Source organism: Pseudorasbora parva, chromosome 4, assembly GCF_024679245.1.
Source record: "Pseudorasbora parva isolate DD20220531a chromosome 4, ASM2467924v1, whole genome shotgun sequence".
NCBI classification, from domain to species: Eukaryota; Metazoa; Chordata; class Actinopteri; order Cypriniformes; family Gobionidae; genus Pseudorasbora; species Pseudorasbora parva.
The window spans coordinates 7,730,709-7,749,663 of NC_090175.1; the positions used below are offsets into that span (position 1 = coordinate 7,730,709).

General features: G+C 41.8%; 2 protein-coding genes across 2 annotated transcripts in view; both read right to left on the reverse strand.

Annotated features, from left to right (window-relative positions):
• LOC137073755 (B-cell receptor CD22-like) overlaps positions 1–2,908 on the reverse strand; it is a 35,149-nt gene extending 32,241 nt beyond the window's left edge. The window contains exons 1-3 of the mRNA XM_067442465.1: positions 2,883–2,908; positions 2,495–2,557; positions 1,973–2,317 (exon numbers count right to left, since the gene is read on the reverse strand). Of these exons, the coding sequence (XP_067298566.1) occupies positions 1,973–2,317; positions 2,495–2,549 (400 nt within the window). The 5' untranslated portion in view covers positions 2,550–2,557; positions 2,883–2,908. The remainder of the gene's footprint in view (positions 1–1,972; positions 2,318–2,494; positions 2,558–2,882) is intronic.
• Positions 2,909–6,809: 3,901 nt separating this feature from the next.
• LOC137073756 (neurotrimin-like) overlaps positions 6,810–18,955 on the reverse strand; it is a 44,839-nt gene continuing 32,693 nt past the window's right edge. The window contains exons 5-10 of the mRNA XM_067442466.1: positions 15,688–15,939; positions 15,329–15,589; positions 15,154–15,253; positions 14,992–15,040; positions 7,068–7,148; positions 6,810–6,983 (exon numbers count right to left, since the gene is read on the reverse strand). Coding sequence (XP_067298567.1) covers positions 6,879–6,983; positions 7,068–7,148; positions 14,992–15,040; positions 15,154–15,253; positions 15,329–15,589; positions 15,688–15,939 — 848 coding nt within the window. The 3' untranslated portion in view covers positions 6,810–6,878. The remainder of the gene's footprint in view (positions 6,984–7,067; positions 7,149–14,991; positions 15,041–15,153; positions 15,254–15,328; positions 15,590–15,687; positions 15,940–18,955) is intronic.

Here is an 18,955-nt window from a genome sequence, read left to right on the forward strand (position 1 = left end):
CGAACTCAGGCTGACAAAGTCTCCACAGGAGCCACAGCCGAAACCTTAATCTTACAGCAAGCCCAGGCGTCATGTTTCCCTGACGAACTTAATGCTCTCCAGAAAGGGAAACCTCTTCATAGGCAAAGTCGTCTCTCATTGTCTCCTGAACTGGATTCAGATGTGGGTCTGATGAGAGTGGGAGGAAGAATACGTAGATCCCAGGACCTGGACCCCGACATCATTCACCCAATTATTCTGGACCCGAAGCATCCAACTACGCAGCTCATCATTAAGACCTATGATGAGTCCCTGCTGCATCCGGGCCCAGAGAGAGTCTTTGGAGAATTGAGACGCAAGTATTGGATCGTAGGAGGAAGACCAGCCATCCGTAAACATCAGCACAGCTGCCAGGAGTGTCAGAGATGGAAATCCTTTCCTGAAGTTCTGAAGATGGCTGATCTGCCCCCGGTAAGGCTGCATCTTTTTAAACCACCATTCTGGTCCACCGGGGTAGATTGCTTTGGACCCTTTGTTATCTACCAGGGCCGTAGAACAGGAAAGCGATGGGGAATCATCTTTAAGTGCTTAACCACCCGTTGCTTACACCTTGACTTGCTCGGAAGTTTGGATGTTGATGCCTTTCTCCTAGCTCTCCGTCGCTTCATATCATGTCATGGCAAGCCTTTAGAGATCTGGGCAGACACAGGAACAAACTTCCGTGCTGGAGACAGAGAATTGAGTAAAAGCTTCCAGGCGACGGAACCCAAGCTCCAGGAACACTTGGCTACCCAGCAGATTTCATTTAACTTCAATCCACCATGGGCTCCACATTTCGGTGGAGTCTGGGAGCGTGAAATCAGATCAGTTAAGAATGCCCTGCAAGTGATTCTTGGCAAGCAGACCACCTCCGAATTTGTTCTTCAAACTGTCCTGATCGAGGTAGAAGGCATTATGAATTCAAAGCCTCTAGGTTACCTTTCCTCAAACGCTGCAGATCCTGATCCGATTACTCCTAATTTGCTCCTGATGGGGCGGCGGGATGCCTCTCTGCCACAAGCCATGTTTGTCAACAGTAAGTTCCTTGGGCGAAGGAAGTGGCGTCATAGCCAGATTTTGGCTGACCACTTCTGGACACGTTCATTCGTGACTATTTGCCTAACTTACAACCCAGAGGAAAGTGGCTAAGGGAAGTCCAGAATCTCGAAGTAGGGAAGACTGTTCTGATCTTTGACCCACAACTGCCTCGGGCCTCTTGGCCCACAGGGCGTGTTACAACCGTCACGACCGGTAGAGATGGACGTGTCCGGTCAGTGGACGTCCAAGTTGGCAGTCGGATTTACACGAGACCAGTGTCACGTCTGATGGCGCTTCCTGAGTTGACAGAGGAGTGAGTCTTTTTCCCAGGAGGAATTGATCCCAATTCCGGGGCGGCTATGAAAAGACTCCTGTCATTCCATTCCCTTTTTAGTCCATTTCACTCTTTTAAGAATACTTTGCCACCTGACCACGCCCGCCTCACCTGTTGTCTATAAATTGATTGTGAACCCTTTGGCTCATTTTTTGCACTCTCTACCAGCACTTTGATGCATACTGTGTGCGTCTTTCTGAATTAACGTGAGTCAATCTATCATTATGATTTACTGTCCCTCTGTGAACATGTGCACTGTTGATTGATTTCTTTGTTTGCCAGACATGTGCCATGAGCCTTGTGGGAAGTCTGTTTGCATTGTTTCAAGTCTGTTTAGTTGTCATCATCGTCATCATCACCATCATCATCATCATCATCATCATCATCATCACCATCATCACTATCATCACCATCAACATCATCACCATCATCAACCTTCAGCTTACTACAGTGTGTGTGTGTGTGTGTGTGTGTGTGTGTGTGTGTGTGTGTGTGTGTGTGTGTGTGTGTGTGTGTGTGTGTGTGTGTGTGTGTGTGTGTGTGTGTGTGTGTGTGTGTGTGTGTGTGTGAGACTAGTTTTACCTGTGACGTCAAGCTGAACTCCAGGAATCCCCGTCCATCTTCCATCCTCTCTGTCTGTAGTAAATCTGCAGTAGTAGACGTGTTTATCAGCTTCTGTTACAGCCGTCAAAGTGAGACTGGACGTGTCTTTATCTTTATCTTTACTCAAACACTGAACTCTTTCTCTCTTCTCTGGACCTGAACACAGATTAGGTAATTCTCCTACAGCAGGTTTGGTCCAGAAAACTTCTTTGAGCTGATAACTCTGAGGATATGTTACAGTGCAGGATATCGTCACTGATGATCCCTTTAGTGCACAAACATATGAAGGGCTGTAATTCACTCCCCAATGCTGACCATCAGCCCCTGAAACACAGACATGAGGAATGAAGAGGCGTACATGTGTTTTAGAGCAATATACAGAAAACATATTTTCACTTTTGAGCATTTTTGTTATCTGACAGCAAAACACTCATGTCAGTTTATGAGTCGCTCGATCGTCTTTAGTTGAAATATCTGTATAGAGAGAAGCTGAAGACTCACCCGCAGTCATGATCACTACGATCAGAGGAAGAGACTTCATGAGACACGACACCATAGTGACTTCTGCAATCATAAACCTGACAATTATGACATTATGAGCATCATCGACACACAACAAACAAACTCTGTCTGACAGATGAAGCACATGATGATGATCTGAGAATAATTCACGGCTCAGTGAAGGCTTGACATGAACTGATGATGTTTCTCAGGTCAGGCCTTGTGTGTCTAAAGAGCTTCACACAATATTTACTCATGAATCTACAGCAGATATTGAGCTTCTGGAGTCAGAATCTCTTCATCAAACCAACATTCACCTGAAACTGTTTCACAAATATCACTCGTAGAGTAACTGAATTATTATAAATAATGGTTAAAACGGTCTTACCGCTCTGCAGTGTCGATGTGTCAGTGTTGACGCCCAAGTGAGAAACACATCCGCAGTTTAAGCAGCAAACGCCTCGTTTTCACACTTGATAAAGTGCAGCTAAAAATGTCGGCCTTGCTCTTCCTGGTTAAGAGTGACCGCCATCTCAACTACACAAGATCAACTGGAGAAGAAAGTTAATGTCTGCAGATGTCAAACACATGACGAGCTTTATCTCTGTGGAGCTCAGTGTTGTTAAATCTGTGTGAGAGAATATGTGAAAGATGTTTGCTTTGAGAAAGAACAGAGTAAAGATGCTCATCATGGCTCAGGAGCATCTGAGCAGCATCTTTACAGCTCTTAGTGTCACTTCCTCTTTCTCAAACAAACTCTGTGTTTAGCACATGAAGCGATGGACCAAACACACACGTGCCATAACGTGTCACAACGTGACAAACGTACCACAATCATAACCACAAGCAACTACATTGTGTTTAAGTGGGTCAGTGCCAGTTTCTAACAGACAACACAAGCTCTCAGAAACCAGACCGACAATAGATACAGTAAGAATAGTTTTAAAGGTCTTCAAAACACTACATCACTAACAGATCTATTAATTAACTCCCAAAAATGTCCCAGTGGTGCTCACGTCAGAACCAAATGACCTCCAGCTGCACCTCTGTGGGTCTATGGGTGGAGGGGGTGGAGTTATGGGTCGGTTAGGGTGTGGTTGGACCGGCTAGCTCCACCAATTCAAATCCCATCCAGAGAGGGGGAGCTGGACGTCTCGCTCTACCCATGGCTCTGCAGTGAGCAGCCTCTCAAAATGGAGGAATTACATCTTTACTTAAAACTTTTCTGTGAACAAATTTCCTGAAAAGATGTGTGTTTTTAACATTGATTTTAATTCAGAGATAGTGTTGACAAAAAGGAGTGATCGGGGTAGAGAGTTCCATAATTTGGGTGCAATAACACTGAATGATCTGCCCCCCATTGAAGCCAGGCGATGCCGAAGGACAACGAGAAGGTTGGAGTCAGCAGATCGTAAAGAGCGAGTGGGGTGAAGGGGAGAAGCAAGTGACAGAGGTAGGGGGGAGGCCGTGCAGAGACTTAAAAGTGAGAAGAAGAATTTTGAATTTAATACGGTAAGACACAGGAAGCCAGTGAAGATCATGCAGAATTGGGGAAATATGAGCAGAACGTTTGGTGTGGGTGAGTAGTCTGGCAGCAGAGTTTTGAATATATTGTAATTTAGAGATGGAGCTAGCTGGTAGGCCAATGAAAAGTGCATTGCAGTAATCAAGACGTGATGTGACAAACGCATGGATGACAGTTTCAGCATCAGAGATACTGATAAAGGGACAGAGCTGAGCGATGCGACGCAGATGGAAGAATGCTAATTTAGTGACGGAATTAATGTGAGAGTGGAAAGATAGAGAGGAATCAAAAATTACACCAAGATTTTTAACAGTAGTAGATGGTTTGATAAGAGTGCCAGCAGTCTCACAGGTGAAGTTGGTGGGAATTTTATTAGTGAGTGACGAAGGTCCAGTGAAAATAATCTCAGTTTTGTCCATGTTAAAGGGTGGGTGAAACACTCAGTTTCAGTCAATCTCATGTCAATCTTGAGTACCTATAGAGTAGTATTGCATCCTTCATATCTCCGAAAAGTCTTTAGTTTTATCATATTTATAAAAGAAATATGGGCTGTACCGAGTCTTTCCGGAAAAAAACGAGCGCCTGGAGGCGTATCGTGTGGGCGGAGCTAAAGAATGACAAGCGCGCAAAGCGGTGACGTCCTCAAGCGTGGAGAAGCCCATCTATCTCAGCTAATACAGATAATGATCCACAATCAAATCTGAGGCTGAAATAAATTGAACAGGAGAAACGGCAACATCAGGATGTCCGTCTCTGTGGTATGTACTGTATTTAGGGGCCTTTGTGTGCAGTTTATGAGGACATGATTCGGTTTATGGACTATTGTATGTGACTAGACCTTAGAGGTAGCAAGCAAAACGGTTTTGCACGTCAGAGTCAGACTACTGTAACGTTATACAGAACAACAATGGAGTAACCGTTAGCGCATTTGAATGACGAAGCACGCGATCGTATCGTTTACTGATGTTTACTCACGCGACGGTAGCCAATAGCAGAGACATTTGAAGTTGATTTACTCACCGGCATCTTCCAAAGCAGGACCGCTCTGTCAAAAACACACTTCTTTGGTATGATTTGGTGAAGTCCTGTGACAGCAGTGACCGTGGAAATCCACTTTGCGACGCGACTAAAGCGATGCCTTGAAGCTTCCCGTCATTTCTGCGTTCAAATCGGTTCAAATGCAGCGCTGCCTTCCCGGAATGCTGTGCTGAAGCGTTGAAGTCGCTCGACGTCACCCATAGGAATAAAGTGGAGCGCGGCGCGTCATAAGTGTTCACGGACGACTGGATCTGCACCTGAGAGATTGTTTACAGCGTGCATTTCCTCTCTCGCTCTAGTCACGCGCACGCGCACCCTACCGGGAGAAGAGCCCGTACGGCCCATACAAGGACCTTCCGCTCTATTTAACGTCAAGTAGACCCATACTCGAAAAAAACTTGCCGAAACTTGTGAGAAACCGGAAGGAGTATTTTTAACACAGAAATACTCCATCAAACGTCCAACATTAGTTTTTGAAACTTTGTCTATGTTTAGGATGGGAATCCAAGTCTTTAAAGGTGTAAAAAGCTCAGTATGCATGAAACAGCATTTCACCCCCCCTTTAAGTTTTAGAAAATTTAGGACTCAAAACCAACTGAGCAACTGTAAAATCTGTTAATTTGATCTATTTATTATATAATTCATTGGATGATATCAGTAACAATGAGGTTTAAGACAGAAAATCTTACACAATAAGCAAAAACACATTTAACGGTTCCATACTCATATAAAATAGGTTCATGTCCCACTTCAGAAACATCACCTTTGGAGGCGAGTAAATGATGTCAAAATGTAAGTTGTAAATGTGGTCGTTTTGTTCTGTAAGTTAAAAATACTGCAGGTGAAAATGAATCCTAGTGACTTGATACTCAGTTTTCCCCTGATTTTCATAAAACACAACTAACACGATCAGACACTGGAACTCAATACTCACAAACAATGGAAATAATATGACAGATTAGTCCAGGTATTCTCATGCAAACACCTACTGTGCTGGAGTGTGATGAAGACCGAACACAAGGAAGATTTTCTCACTTCTGTTGTTCAAACCGGTGTTTTGTCTCTGTCCGTTTCTTTCCGTTTCTAATCCTGAGGATTTTCCCGCGCTGTGGGCGGAGCAACGGCGACAGGCGTTAATCTGATTGGTGTTCAGACTCCTGCAGTCTTTAATCCTGTTAGATTGGTTATTTTTACCACTATGAATAATAATACAATGAGAATGTATTAAATTAATAATTATTAATATGAATTATTCACTATTCTGGTTCGCTTGCGTATTATCATTTGGTCCGATCTCAGTATTCTAGTTCATCACTTCTTTACTTCTGACCTTTTATTACTTATACTTTATAAAGCCTACAGGCGTTTATTAGTGTGACTGATATCCTCTAGATGGCAGTCTGGACACACACACAAAATATCACCAATAATGTCAGTTATAATGAGAAAATACACCGCAGCTACGAGAGAAATGTTTATTGGAGATGTTGGTATTTTAAACACTACAAAAATGATTATGTTCTGAAGTATTGAGTAAATGTTGCTGCGATCTTATTTTAAACATTCAAACTACACAAGTGTTCTCCTAAAATACATTTGCATGTGCAGCACATAAATGAAAAATATGAAATTGTGGCTAAAATATAGAAATGCAAGACTAATACAAAAAAACACAATTCTAAAAATCCTCTTATAAGCTGAATTGCAATATACGCGGTTTAAGAAAGCAGATGTCATTGATAATGAGATGATGTTGAGCTGGTGATGGTGGATGATGGGTTTCTGAGGAGCATCAGTCAGCAGGGATTCAGTGAGGAGAGTTTAATGTGGATCTGCTGAAGTCACTGCTAGAGTCTCATATTCAGAAGATCTGGACTGAAGCTCAAGAGCCGTGTAGATGCCATCAGGAGCTCTGGACTGAACACCCTGTGAGAGACGGATCAACAAACAGCCAGTTTATGTGTGGATCTGCTGAATCTGACTGAGAAAGTGTCTGAGGCGTTTACTGACTGGGATTGTGCTGTAAATGTCAGCAGATGTTCTGGACGCTGGATCCAGAGCTGTGTACGTATCATCACTCGCGTCAGCCGTCTATGAAGAGACATTTATAGACTGATATTGCTTCATATGTGGAAACATGTAATATTAGACATGAAAACTAGAGGTGCACCGATCTGACTTTTTCAGTCCCGATACCGATGCCTGGGCTTTGTGTATCTGTCGATACCCGATATCGATCCGATACTATTGTTGAATTAATAATAAATTGTATACCTTTCACCTTATACCTTCCTTGAAGAGACTAAAGGCACCAGACTTTACTGACACAATAAGACAAAATAACAGATGTATGCAAAGTGTTGAATTCTTATTTTAAAAACAATTGTGCATTCAAATCTAAAACAGACTGTAATCAAACTTCTTTAAATAAATGTAAGTGTAGCAGTGGAAACAAAAAAGTGTATTGGTCAAACATACAATAGTAATCTTACAGTTACCAAACATTGTAAACATGTAAAAAGAAAAAAAAAAAATTGTGCATTCATCTAAAATATAATGCAGGGCTTCACATTAAGTATGCTTATGCTCAAATCGGTCATTCACTTGTCCGAGTAAAAAATGTGCTTGTCCGGAAAAAAGTTAGATTGTGTGTGTGTGTGTGTGTGTGTGTGTGTGTGTGTGTGTGTGTGTGTGTGTGTGTGTGTGTGTGTGTGTGTGTGTGTGTGTGTGTGTGTGTGTGTTGTAAATATAACTTATTCTGAAGCAATATTCTCAGTGTTCAATCAGCTTTGACATATTTTAAATCCGCATATTTGTGATATTTTACCTTTATAATTTTCACGCTAATCTTATTAAAAATAAGCTATGCTTCAGGTTTCATATTATATTCTTAAATTTGATCTATACATTAAATTAAAATAAGACACCATAGGGCTGTTACCAATAAAAATTAAATAATTTACCCGGAAAAATTACAACTGCATTAAATAATATTATGAGATTTGTATTTTTGAATAGACAATACAGACGCAAACGGGACAAACAAAATGCATTTTTAAGTTTAGAAACAGTTTGAGTAGGCCTAATTGTTAACGAACAAGAAATATTAACAAAGCCGTTTTCATCAGATCAATAAATAAAATAAAAAAAAAACTTTGGGCATAAGATTAGTAATGAATGTGAGCTTATTGTGAATTAATTGAATAAACTTAAAACTTTAATAAACAGTAAATGAACATGTCTTAGAAAGTTATTCATAAAACATATAAATGTTCATATGTAAACCATATGTTTACTTTCTTCACTGACGATTATGAGGGGAAGAAACGGCAAGATTAAAAAAAACAGAGAAAAAGAGAGATGTGGACATAAGAAAGACAAATAATCTGCCCAGTGACATGGTTTTTCAAGCTATTGTTATCTAATTTTTTGGCCTTCAGAACATCTTAAAATGCACATGTGCCCGAAACACCCTAACATTTTGGATATGATTATAAACCTGCCTACATTATTGGATTAATGCATGCAAAACGGTTTTTGTGTGTGTGTGTGTGTGTGTGTGCGTGTGTGTGTGTGTGTGTGTGTGCGTGTGTGTGTGTGTGTGTGTGTGTGTTGCAGATATCCTTACAAGTACAAATTGGGCTGTATTATTTGTGTCCCCTTCAAAAATTGCTCTTGAGAAATTTTATGTTTATTGTCCCACCAAGTGTTAGATGAAAAGTACGCCCTGCGTGAGGGGCGTTATGGTTCTGCTGTTTGGAAATATTTTCGCAGCTGAAATGGAACAAACACACTCAATATCGCATCTCAAATGTAAGTGACTAATTGTTAATTAACTGTTTATGGAGCTGTCATATGAAATCAGTGTCATTCTCAAACGTGATGCTGTTCAGGAAAACATCACGTTTGGTTGTGATGTTGTTTAACTCTATCATATGTTATACATATAAAAGCTTTTTGAACATTTTGAATGTTTACCGCAGTTTCTCTGTGTGAGCAGCGCTCTTTTGATTTCTCCTCAAGATGCGCGAGCGTCAACAGCGTGTTGTTCCCGTCAGTTCATTACATTATCCATATCCACTATCAATCACCACTTACACTAAATTAATGCAGAATCATTCTTACATTCTGGTGATTCATTAGTTATTTTTTTGTAATTGGCATTGTAATCAGTCTCTTGTCTGTTGGCCAAGTAAAATCATTTCAATTATTGTCCCTTTAAGAAATCCACTTGTTGCGGACAAGTGTTAATGTCGAGACCGTAATGTAGTCAAACTCTTAATTTAAAATAAATAAAATGTAGTGTTGTAATATGTGTTGAGTATTTCTTGAGTATTAAAACAGTGTTTTGACTATCCGTGAATGTAACACAAGTGTAATGGAGAACCACTGTCGTGAGAGTTAATGCAGGGAATCGGATATACTGTGTACTGTTAACACTGTGAATTGAGAGGAGAATATGTTGTAAAGAGAGTTCATTTGTTTCCTGTATAGACGGTTTCATCGAACGCACGCGCGTTGCTACAGTTACGCGCCTGGCCCGAAGTTAACTTCCGGTCTGTGTCTGTTTATCGGTCTGGTTCAAGCCTGCAGTCTCCCTCTCATTTACTGAAGCTTTTGCGCCTCGATCGCCCCCCGGTGACCGGTCCCAGTATAGCCGCCCCTCTGTGTTTTCTAATGGACGCGAGGCAAACTAAATAATAAAATTACACTTCAAATTTTTTTCCCCAAAGTTAGTTTATGTCACTGAAGGCAGTTATCATCACGATGATTTCATTTCAGGTGTTCGTTTTTAAAATAAGTTTACTTTGAGTTAGTTATCTGACGCTTTAAAAACGGGGGGTGTGACGTCATGATTGACAGCTGAGACTGACGGCTTCTCTGAGTGAAGTTGTCACTGAGGCACTAACGGACTTTTTTCGAAATTTTTGGGAGCAGATTAGAGCTTTAGCTTTAATTTCTACATTTCCATAACTGTTTATTTCACACCAACATAATTAATTGTTCTGCATCTGCGAGAGTGTGGGCGGGCTTTTGATATCGCGGCTGTACTTCCTGCTCTACTTCCTGCGCTCTACTGCGCAACTCCGGTCCCGAAATCGCTACTGCGCAGACTCGGTCCCAAGATGTCCGCGCCGTGTAAGGATGCCTAAAAGCTTCAAATCTGCCAAGCGGAAACGGATGATGTCGAGTCGTCCATATTTTTTTACGGTCTATGGTCTGGTTAGTGGATAGAGTATGGCGCACTACTCAGTAGAAATACATTTTGACGTACTATTCTTGGTTAACATGATATAAATATTAAAAATCATGCAGAGAGCACATGACACAAGTTTCCCAACATTAATCTTATATTATGAAACAAAGAAACATGTTATGCCGACGCATTGCATAATTGAAAGGCGAGTGCGCACGCATTTATATAGGCTACTGTGAACCCGCCGGTAAAATGATGTTCATTCAAATCCAGCTCAGACATGACATAAATCTGTAGCTTACTATACTTGTTGTAGCCATTAAACAATGTTTTTTTCTTCATATTTATGTTTAAATATTATAATATTATTTTTAGATTTCATCTGATTATGATAGGCTATAAGTGCAAAGATGCGAGTGGGTCAGAAATGATTTTGGTGGTTATATTTAGTTTAATATTAAGTTTTGTTTTGTAAAAAGCCTGTCTTTCGTTTTGTACAAATTGTCTCTTAATTTTAATAAAGGTTTCTTCGGTTAATTGCATGTATTTAATAAATAAGAAATAAATAAGTAGACTAGGTCGCGGAAGCCGTCGCTTTCATTGCTCATGAACTGAAGCGCGTCTCAAATAAACTGAAACTCGGCAGGCTTGCCTCACAGACATGAGGAATATGTAGCCTAATATGTGTAGAAACGAAAAGATTTAAATAAGCACATGGTGCAATGTTCAGAACTCACGGTAAACAACCAGCTGGATACAGATGATCACGGCGATGGGCATGAGCGGGATGGTAAAGTTTAAGGGATTTTTTTTTTTTTACCTTCTACTGAATCTGATCGGGTGCAAGCACATTTTAAACAGGTAGCACTTATTCACACACGTCATTTTGTGAATAAGTAATTTTGTCGTTTTCTCTAATGATTTCAAAAACATCTTGTAGTGCTTACCTGCTTACAGTTATCAGTATACTGTTATATTCTATTATATGATTTTGTCATTTCACACTGTGGCCAATTTAAATGTTACCAACTAAATGAGACATACTGAGTTTATAATTACATTTATTAATTGCGTTTAATTATTACATCTAAACACAATAGTGTTGTGCCAAGATTTTTCACGTGAATAAAGGCAAATAGATTTACACACTTTGCTTAATCACTGGTCTAGTCTGTTAAACTTGTCAGAAGTTCTCGTTTCTAATCTGCCCTCATAGCCTATTTTCTCTCTCATCAAAACCGAATACCATCAGTGGTTGTACATCAAGAGCAGGGACAGTTTTTGTGCATTTTGTTTCGCGATCTGACCAGAACAAACAGAAAGTCTCTGCAACGGCGTTAAAGAGCATATTGCAGGTTAAATTTTTTTTGAGATAAACATATAACCTTGTATGAAAATGCCATATGAAAAGGTAATGCAGGATTTAAAATGTTTTTAAAAGACATAAGAGCACAAATTTAGCAGATAAAGTGGCCATTTCGTTGGCTGTTTGTAAAACCGCAGTTTTTTTCAACATCGCGTCATATTACGTCACGAGAGGGAGTCGTCTGCCAAGCTCTGCATTGGCTCAGTGCAGAATAGGTTGGTATTCGGTAGTAATCAGTGTATTTTCGGTAGTTTTTCTATTTAAATTTATCATTGTCATGGAAAATGATAGTGTCCAGCCTGTCAGGACATTGAGTCCACAGGTTTCCTAAAAAAAAAAGTTAGAAAAGCTGCATGGTGGCGTTTTGTGCAGGTGAAGAGACGGTACTTCACTTCTGCATCTGCTTTGACACACGCGGTGGTGTGTGTGTGTGTGTGTGTTCACTTTACACCGCGGATTATCCGCGATATGATGAAGTTTAACATTGCAATACTCATGTAGTTAAAGGATGATATTAAATGATTAAATACTCACACGCAATGCTTCTTGGCTATTGTTTTTACATTAATCAATTTCAACATTGATTAATACGAAGTATGTAGGCTACATAAACACACATGCATAGTCTCACACTTTAAAAAAAAGTCAGGAATTATGTGCTGATAATATTTTATTCAAGCGTATATACATCGTTCACTCAAATACATACTCAAAACGTCATACATCCCCACACGATCGACGGTGAATCGGCACAAAATAAACCCATAACACAGAATGAATGAATAAAGGATCACAATTACACGTTATACTGTCTGTGGCTCGGCCGCGGCGGAGTGTGACGGCCGGTCGCGGATCCGTCAGACGATCAGCTCGGAGAAACCGCGTGAACTGAGCACCGTAACTGAGGCGATCAGGGCGAACACACACACACGAGCGTTCGCGTTAAACAGAGACTGGAGACTCAAACCAGAGACTCAATGTTGCTGCTAGCTTTAGATAGAAAACATTACTTGTGTGCAAATGATTTGTTGAAAAGCACAGAACAGCAGCCTTTTCAACAGAAACAACCAGAGAGGGAGTGCAGGACGCACGTGCGTATGTATGTGTGTGTGTGGTGTGTGTGTGTGTGTAAAAAGGCACTGTAATGGTTGCAGCAACTGAGCTATAGCATAATAATACTCATAGATCTAGCCTGTGACATTGTTGTGCATGATTTGGCAATAGGGGACAGCATGCTGGTGAAAATCAAGCCGACTCCCGATTCTTTTTGGATTTTGTATGTTTAAAAAATATCGTGAGAGAGGGAGGTGCGAGAAACGTGCTCGGCTCGTCGTGTTTTTCCTCACATGCTGCGAGACACGACCATACGAGCATCCACAATGTCCACGCGAGGGAAAAACATTGTCTGCGAGCTCATAACAGCAAAAACAGCACCGGTAACGTTACGCCCCGCGCCCGGCTTTACATCTAATGTGGACGGCGAGTGTGACTTAAGCCAGATGGTCTGAACTTATTATTAGTTTCTGTTATTGGTATCAATACTCCTAGATGACCAATAGCTTTGCGATTGCCTGATACATGTAATCTGAGCACAGTGTTAGCGTATAATGTTATGAGCCGACTCTCTCACCTGCTCTGTTTTCCACTGTTTCTCCTCACACAACAACTCAAATCCTCTCCTCTGATCGTTGTTCTGTCTAATCCTGGCCTGTCCCTTATTGTGTGTCATAATTGCATGGGTGTGGTCTGCCATATGAGTATTAATAAACATTTATAATTTCCTCAGCGTCCGAACTGTCATTGCGATCCATTGTTTTCCTATGGTTGAAAGTCACGGCACTCCCTCTCGTTATGTCACTTCCGGTTTGCGCACTTTTAGATGCGGAAGTAAAATTTTCTCACAAAAATGACTCAAAAAGCCTTATTAGCGTATTTACAAGTATATTTTAAAGAAATTCTAGGTCCTACATTATTTTTCTATACACTGACTCACTGGAGTCTCTAACCTGCAATATGCTCTTTAAGCGTTAGATTAAAGCGCTCGTCTGTGTGGAGACTGCAGGAGCCACGAGAGAAATCTGCTCCACTGATAACAGAGGCAACGAGCGTCAGATCGCCTCTTATTTAACAAACGAATGAAATGATACTCTTCTAGTTAACCAGAGATGTTTTGTTTGTATTAGTTAGGTTAATCCGTGAAGCAAGATGTTTTAAAAAAAAGTGGTGGGGACATGTCCCACCCGCAAATTACGCCTATGAGTAAAAAAAATTGGTTGATTGACGCCAATCGGACGTTCATGTTTTTTTTCCGTCTATTTGAAAGTTTGGCTAATAAACATGTTGCATATACGGCCTGATTATGTCATTTTTTTAAAGTTACATAAACTGATTTCAGGAGTTTTTGACCGGCATATCATCAAAATGTCCGGAAAACGAAACCTCTGCCGGTCACTTTGACCGGCACCATTTTTTTCTAGCGGAAAATCTGGGATCAACGTGACGGTGAGTAATGAATGACAGGATTTTCAGTTTTGCCTACCCTTTAAGTGGGGCGTTTTCCCACTCTATATTAAAGACATAAATGGGAGATTATTTAAAATAAACATGCTGAAACAAAAAAAAATCTATACATTAAGATAATGGTGCACAATCAAAATTAAAGATGCTAACGCATAAGAAAGATAACGCATCCTCTGGTGTTATTGATGTCTACTGGAAGTTAAGTTTGGGCCACAAAAGCGCGCATGCGCAGTAGCGTTTGTTTATGTTGCTGCCGTTGAAACCGTCTATAATGGTTACACGAATCAGTGACTAGTAATGTGAGTTCAGTGAAGCACATGGACTTCACTAATGTCCGCCATTTTGTGTAAATTGTGTCATAAAGTCGTAGTAGAGTTAACGAAAGCACACATTAGTTTCTGTTCATGTGCATAGGACAGAAAGAGTCACGAAATGCGGCACGTGAGAACATAATTATTTAGACATATTCAAAGCATGTTAATTATGCTTTGACTGAAAATGTGCGCACACTAAAAGGGTTTAACATACAAAATGATTGTTTAAGAGTACAAACTAAGTTACATTTGGTTTCTTTTGTGTTCATTGAGCAAGTGAATGAGTGAGTATAAGACATGTTTAAAGAAAAAGAGTTTGTGCAGAAATTATTAGAGAAATAAGTGAACTGAGATGTTCCATTCATAATTGACACTAAATATTTAATTCTTTCAGAAAACATTCTTCTAATAAATGTGTTTCACTGGAAAGATGCCTGTTTCTTTGCAGACCTGTAACACACACACTATTGTGTTCAAAGTTGCGACACAATCTCACTGTATTGAGTTGTAGATGGAGGTGTGTGTTTGCCGACTCACCTGCTTTTGATTCAAGTCTTCAGTTCCTCCTTCTCTCCTCTTCTTCCTCCTGAAAACAGAGAGAAAACTATTAAAAAATGTTTGTGTTTAAAAAAAGGAGAGTCAGTTTATTTTAGATGTGCGATTGAATTTTTGTTTAGTGTGCAGACAAACTTCACTCACTTTATGAACACGATGATGATGACAATGATGATGACGATGATGATGAAGATCAATCCCGCCACGAGCCCATAAACTGTGTGCAGATCTGCTCTCTGAAATCCTGAAACAAGATGATCATGAGATCATTTCACACGAGAGACAGATTGAACTGAAGGAGTGTGTTTATAGGAAATACCTTTAACAGAGAGTGAAACAGACGCTGATCTCTGAGAGCCATATTTATTCTGAGCCTCACAGTAGAAGCGTCCACTGAAACTGGAGTTAAAGCTGGAGATGCTGAAACTCTGTCCAGATCCAACAGCTGAGGTTTGATCCTCCTTAAACCAGCTGAAGTTCACAGCAGGAGGGTTTGAGTCACTGCTGCAGCTCAGAGTCACTGAATCTCCCTCCACTATTACAGACGGACTGACGGACACTGAGACGCTCTTTGGAGGATCTACAGGAAAATAAAAAAATATATAAAAATGTCATTCAATAAGACCAATGATTAAACAGTTATCAACCAGAACTGCTCAAAAGTAAAGGCAGACTCACACATGACATTCACGTTCACAGGAGCAGAGATCTGAGATCCGTGTTTGTTTCTAGCAGAGCAATGATAGTTTCCACTGGCCTCAGACTCAATATTAGTGATCCTGTAGGTGTCGCCAGATCCCAGAGATGTTCTTCCTTTAAACCAGCGGATTTCTGCAGGAGGGTTTGAGTCACTGCTGCAGCTCAGAGTCACTGAATCTCCCTCCACTATTACAGACGGACTGACGGACGCTGAGACGCTCTTTGGAGGATCTACAGGAAATATATAGAAAACAGGAAAATTTTATTTAAGCCATGACCTTCCATCATAATTATTCAATTACAAAGGTGTATCTGTAAGTATAAATCAAAATAGCGATGAAAAAGGTTGAAATCTTCATCTGAACTGATCAGGGCTCCAGACTAAAACATCAATTAAGGAGCATCGGCTCCTATAGGGGAAAAATAGGAGCCAAATAATTTAAGTGCCACAAAATTAGAATTAGAATTTTTTTAAGTAATGTCACATCTGCACTTCATTTTCATTTTTATTGTACAGTACTATATAAAAGTCTTTGGCACGTTAGTATTTTCACCCCCCAAAAAAATCTTTAAGCCAGTTATTTACAGTAGATACAGTATTTTGCAATAGTGTGTCAGGAAATATCAGTTTACATTTTCAAACATTTAGTTTGCCAATAATTGGAATAATCCACTCCAGTGAGATTTGTGTCTGCAGAAGGAGTCTGACAACAGCTGATCCACACAGAGAACTAATCTCACCATCATCGAGTCCCATTACCACACCTGTCCCTAACTCTACCCTTAAACTGACCCACACCACCACACCTGTCCCTAACTCTACCCTTAAACTGACCCACACCACCACACCTGTCCCTAACTCTAAACTGAGACACACCACCACACCTGTCCCTAACCCTACCCTTAAACTGACCCACACCACCACACCTGTCCCTAACTCTACCCTTAAACTGACCCACACCACCACACCTGTCCTAACTCTACCCTTAAACTGACCCACACCACCACACCTGACCCTAACTTTACCCTTAAAGTGACCCACACCACCACACCTGTCCCTAACTTTACCCTTAAACTGACCCACACCACCACACCTGTCCTAACTCTACCCTTAAGGTGAGGACCCACACCACCTCACCTGTCCCTAACTTTACCCTTAAACTGACCCACACCACCACACCTGTCCCTAACTCTACCCTTAAACTGACCCACACCACCACACCTGTCCCTAACTCTACCCTTAAACTGACCCACACCACCACACCTGTCCCTAACTCTACCCTTAAACTGACCCACACCACCACACCTGTCCCTAACTCTACCCTTAAACTGACCCACACCACCGCACCTGTCCCTAACTCTACCCTTAAACAGACCCACACCACCACACCTGTCTCTAACTCTACCCTTAAACTGACCCACACCGCCACACCTGTCCCTAACTCTACCCTTAAACAGACCCACACCACCACACCTGTCCCTAACTCTACCCTTAAACTGACCCATACCAGCACACCTGTCCCTAACTCTACCCTTAAACAGACCCACACCACCACACCTGTCCCTAACTCTACCCTTAAACTGACCCACACCGCCACACCTGTCCCTAACTCTACCCTTAAACTGACCCAAACCACCACACCTGTCCCTAACTTTACCCTTAAACTGACTCACACCACCACACCTGTCTCTAACTCTACCCTTAAACTGACCCACACCACCACACCTGTCCCTAACTCTACCCTTAAACTGACCCACACCACCACACCTGTCTCTAACTCTACCCTTAAACTGACCCACACCACCACACCTGTCCCTAACTCTACCCTTAAACTGACCCACACCACCACACCTGTACCTAACTCTACCCTTAAACTGACTCACACCACCACACCTGACCCTAACTCTACCCTTAAACTGACCCACACCACCACACCTGTCCCTAACTCTACCCTTAAACTGACCCACACCACCACACCTGTCCCTAACTCTACCCTTAAACTGACCCACACCACCCCACCTGACCCTAACTTTACCCTTAAACTGACCCACACCACCCCACCTGACCCTAACTCTACCCTTAAACTGACCCACACCACTACACCTGTCCCTTACTTTACCCTTATACTGACCCACACCACCCCACCTGACCCTAACTCTACCCTTAAACTGACCCACACCACCACACCTGTCCCTAACTTTACCCTTAAACTGACCCACACCACCACACCTGTCCCTAACTCTACCCTTAAACTGACCCACACCACCACACCTGTCTCTAACTCTACCCTTAAACTGACCGACACCACCACACCTGTCCCTAACTCTACCCTTAAACTGACCCACACCACCACACCTGACCCTAACTCTACCCTTAAACTTACCCACACCACCACACCTGACCCTAACTCTACCCTTAAACTGACCCACACTACCACACCGGTCTCTAACTCTACCCTTAAACTGACCCACACCACCACACCTGTCCCTAACTCTACCCTTAAACTTACCCACACCACCACACCTGTCCCTAACTCTACCCTTAAACTGACCCACACCACCTCACCTGTCCCTAACTCTACCCTTAAACTGACCCACACCACCACACCTGTCCCTAACTCTACCCTTAAACTGACCCACACCACCACACCTGTCCCTAACTCTAAACTGAGACACACCACCACACCTGTCCCTAACACTACCCTTAAACTGACCAACACCACCCCACCTGTCCTTAACTCTACCCTTAAACTGACCCACACCACCACACCTGACCCTAACTCTACCCTTAAACTGACCCACACCACCACACCTGACCCTAACTCTACCCTTAAACTGACCCACACCACCACACCTGTCCCTAACTTTACCCTTAAACTGACCCACACCATCACACCTGACCCTAACTCTACCCTTAAACTGACCCACACCACCCCACCTGACCCTAACTCTACCCTTAAACTGACCCACACCACCACACCTGTCCCTAACTTTACCCTTAAACTAACCCACACCACCACACCTGTCCCTAACTTTACCCTTAAACTGACCCACACCATCACACCTGACCCTAACTCTACCCTTAAACTGACCCACACCACCCACCTGACCCTAACTCCACCCTTAAACTGACCCACACCACCACACCTGTCCCTAACTTTACCCTTAAACTGACCCACACCACCTCACCTGTCCCTAACTCTACCCTTAAACTGACCCACACCACCACACCTGTCTCTAACTCTAC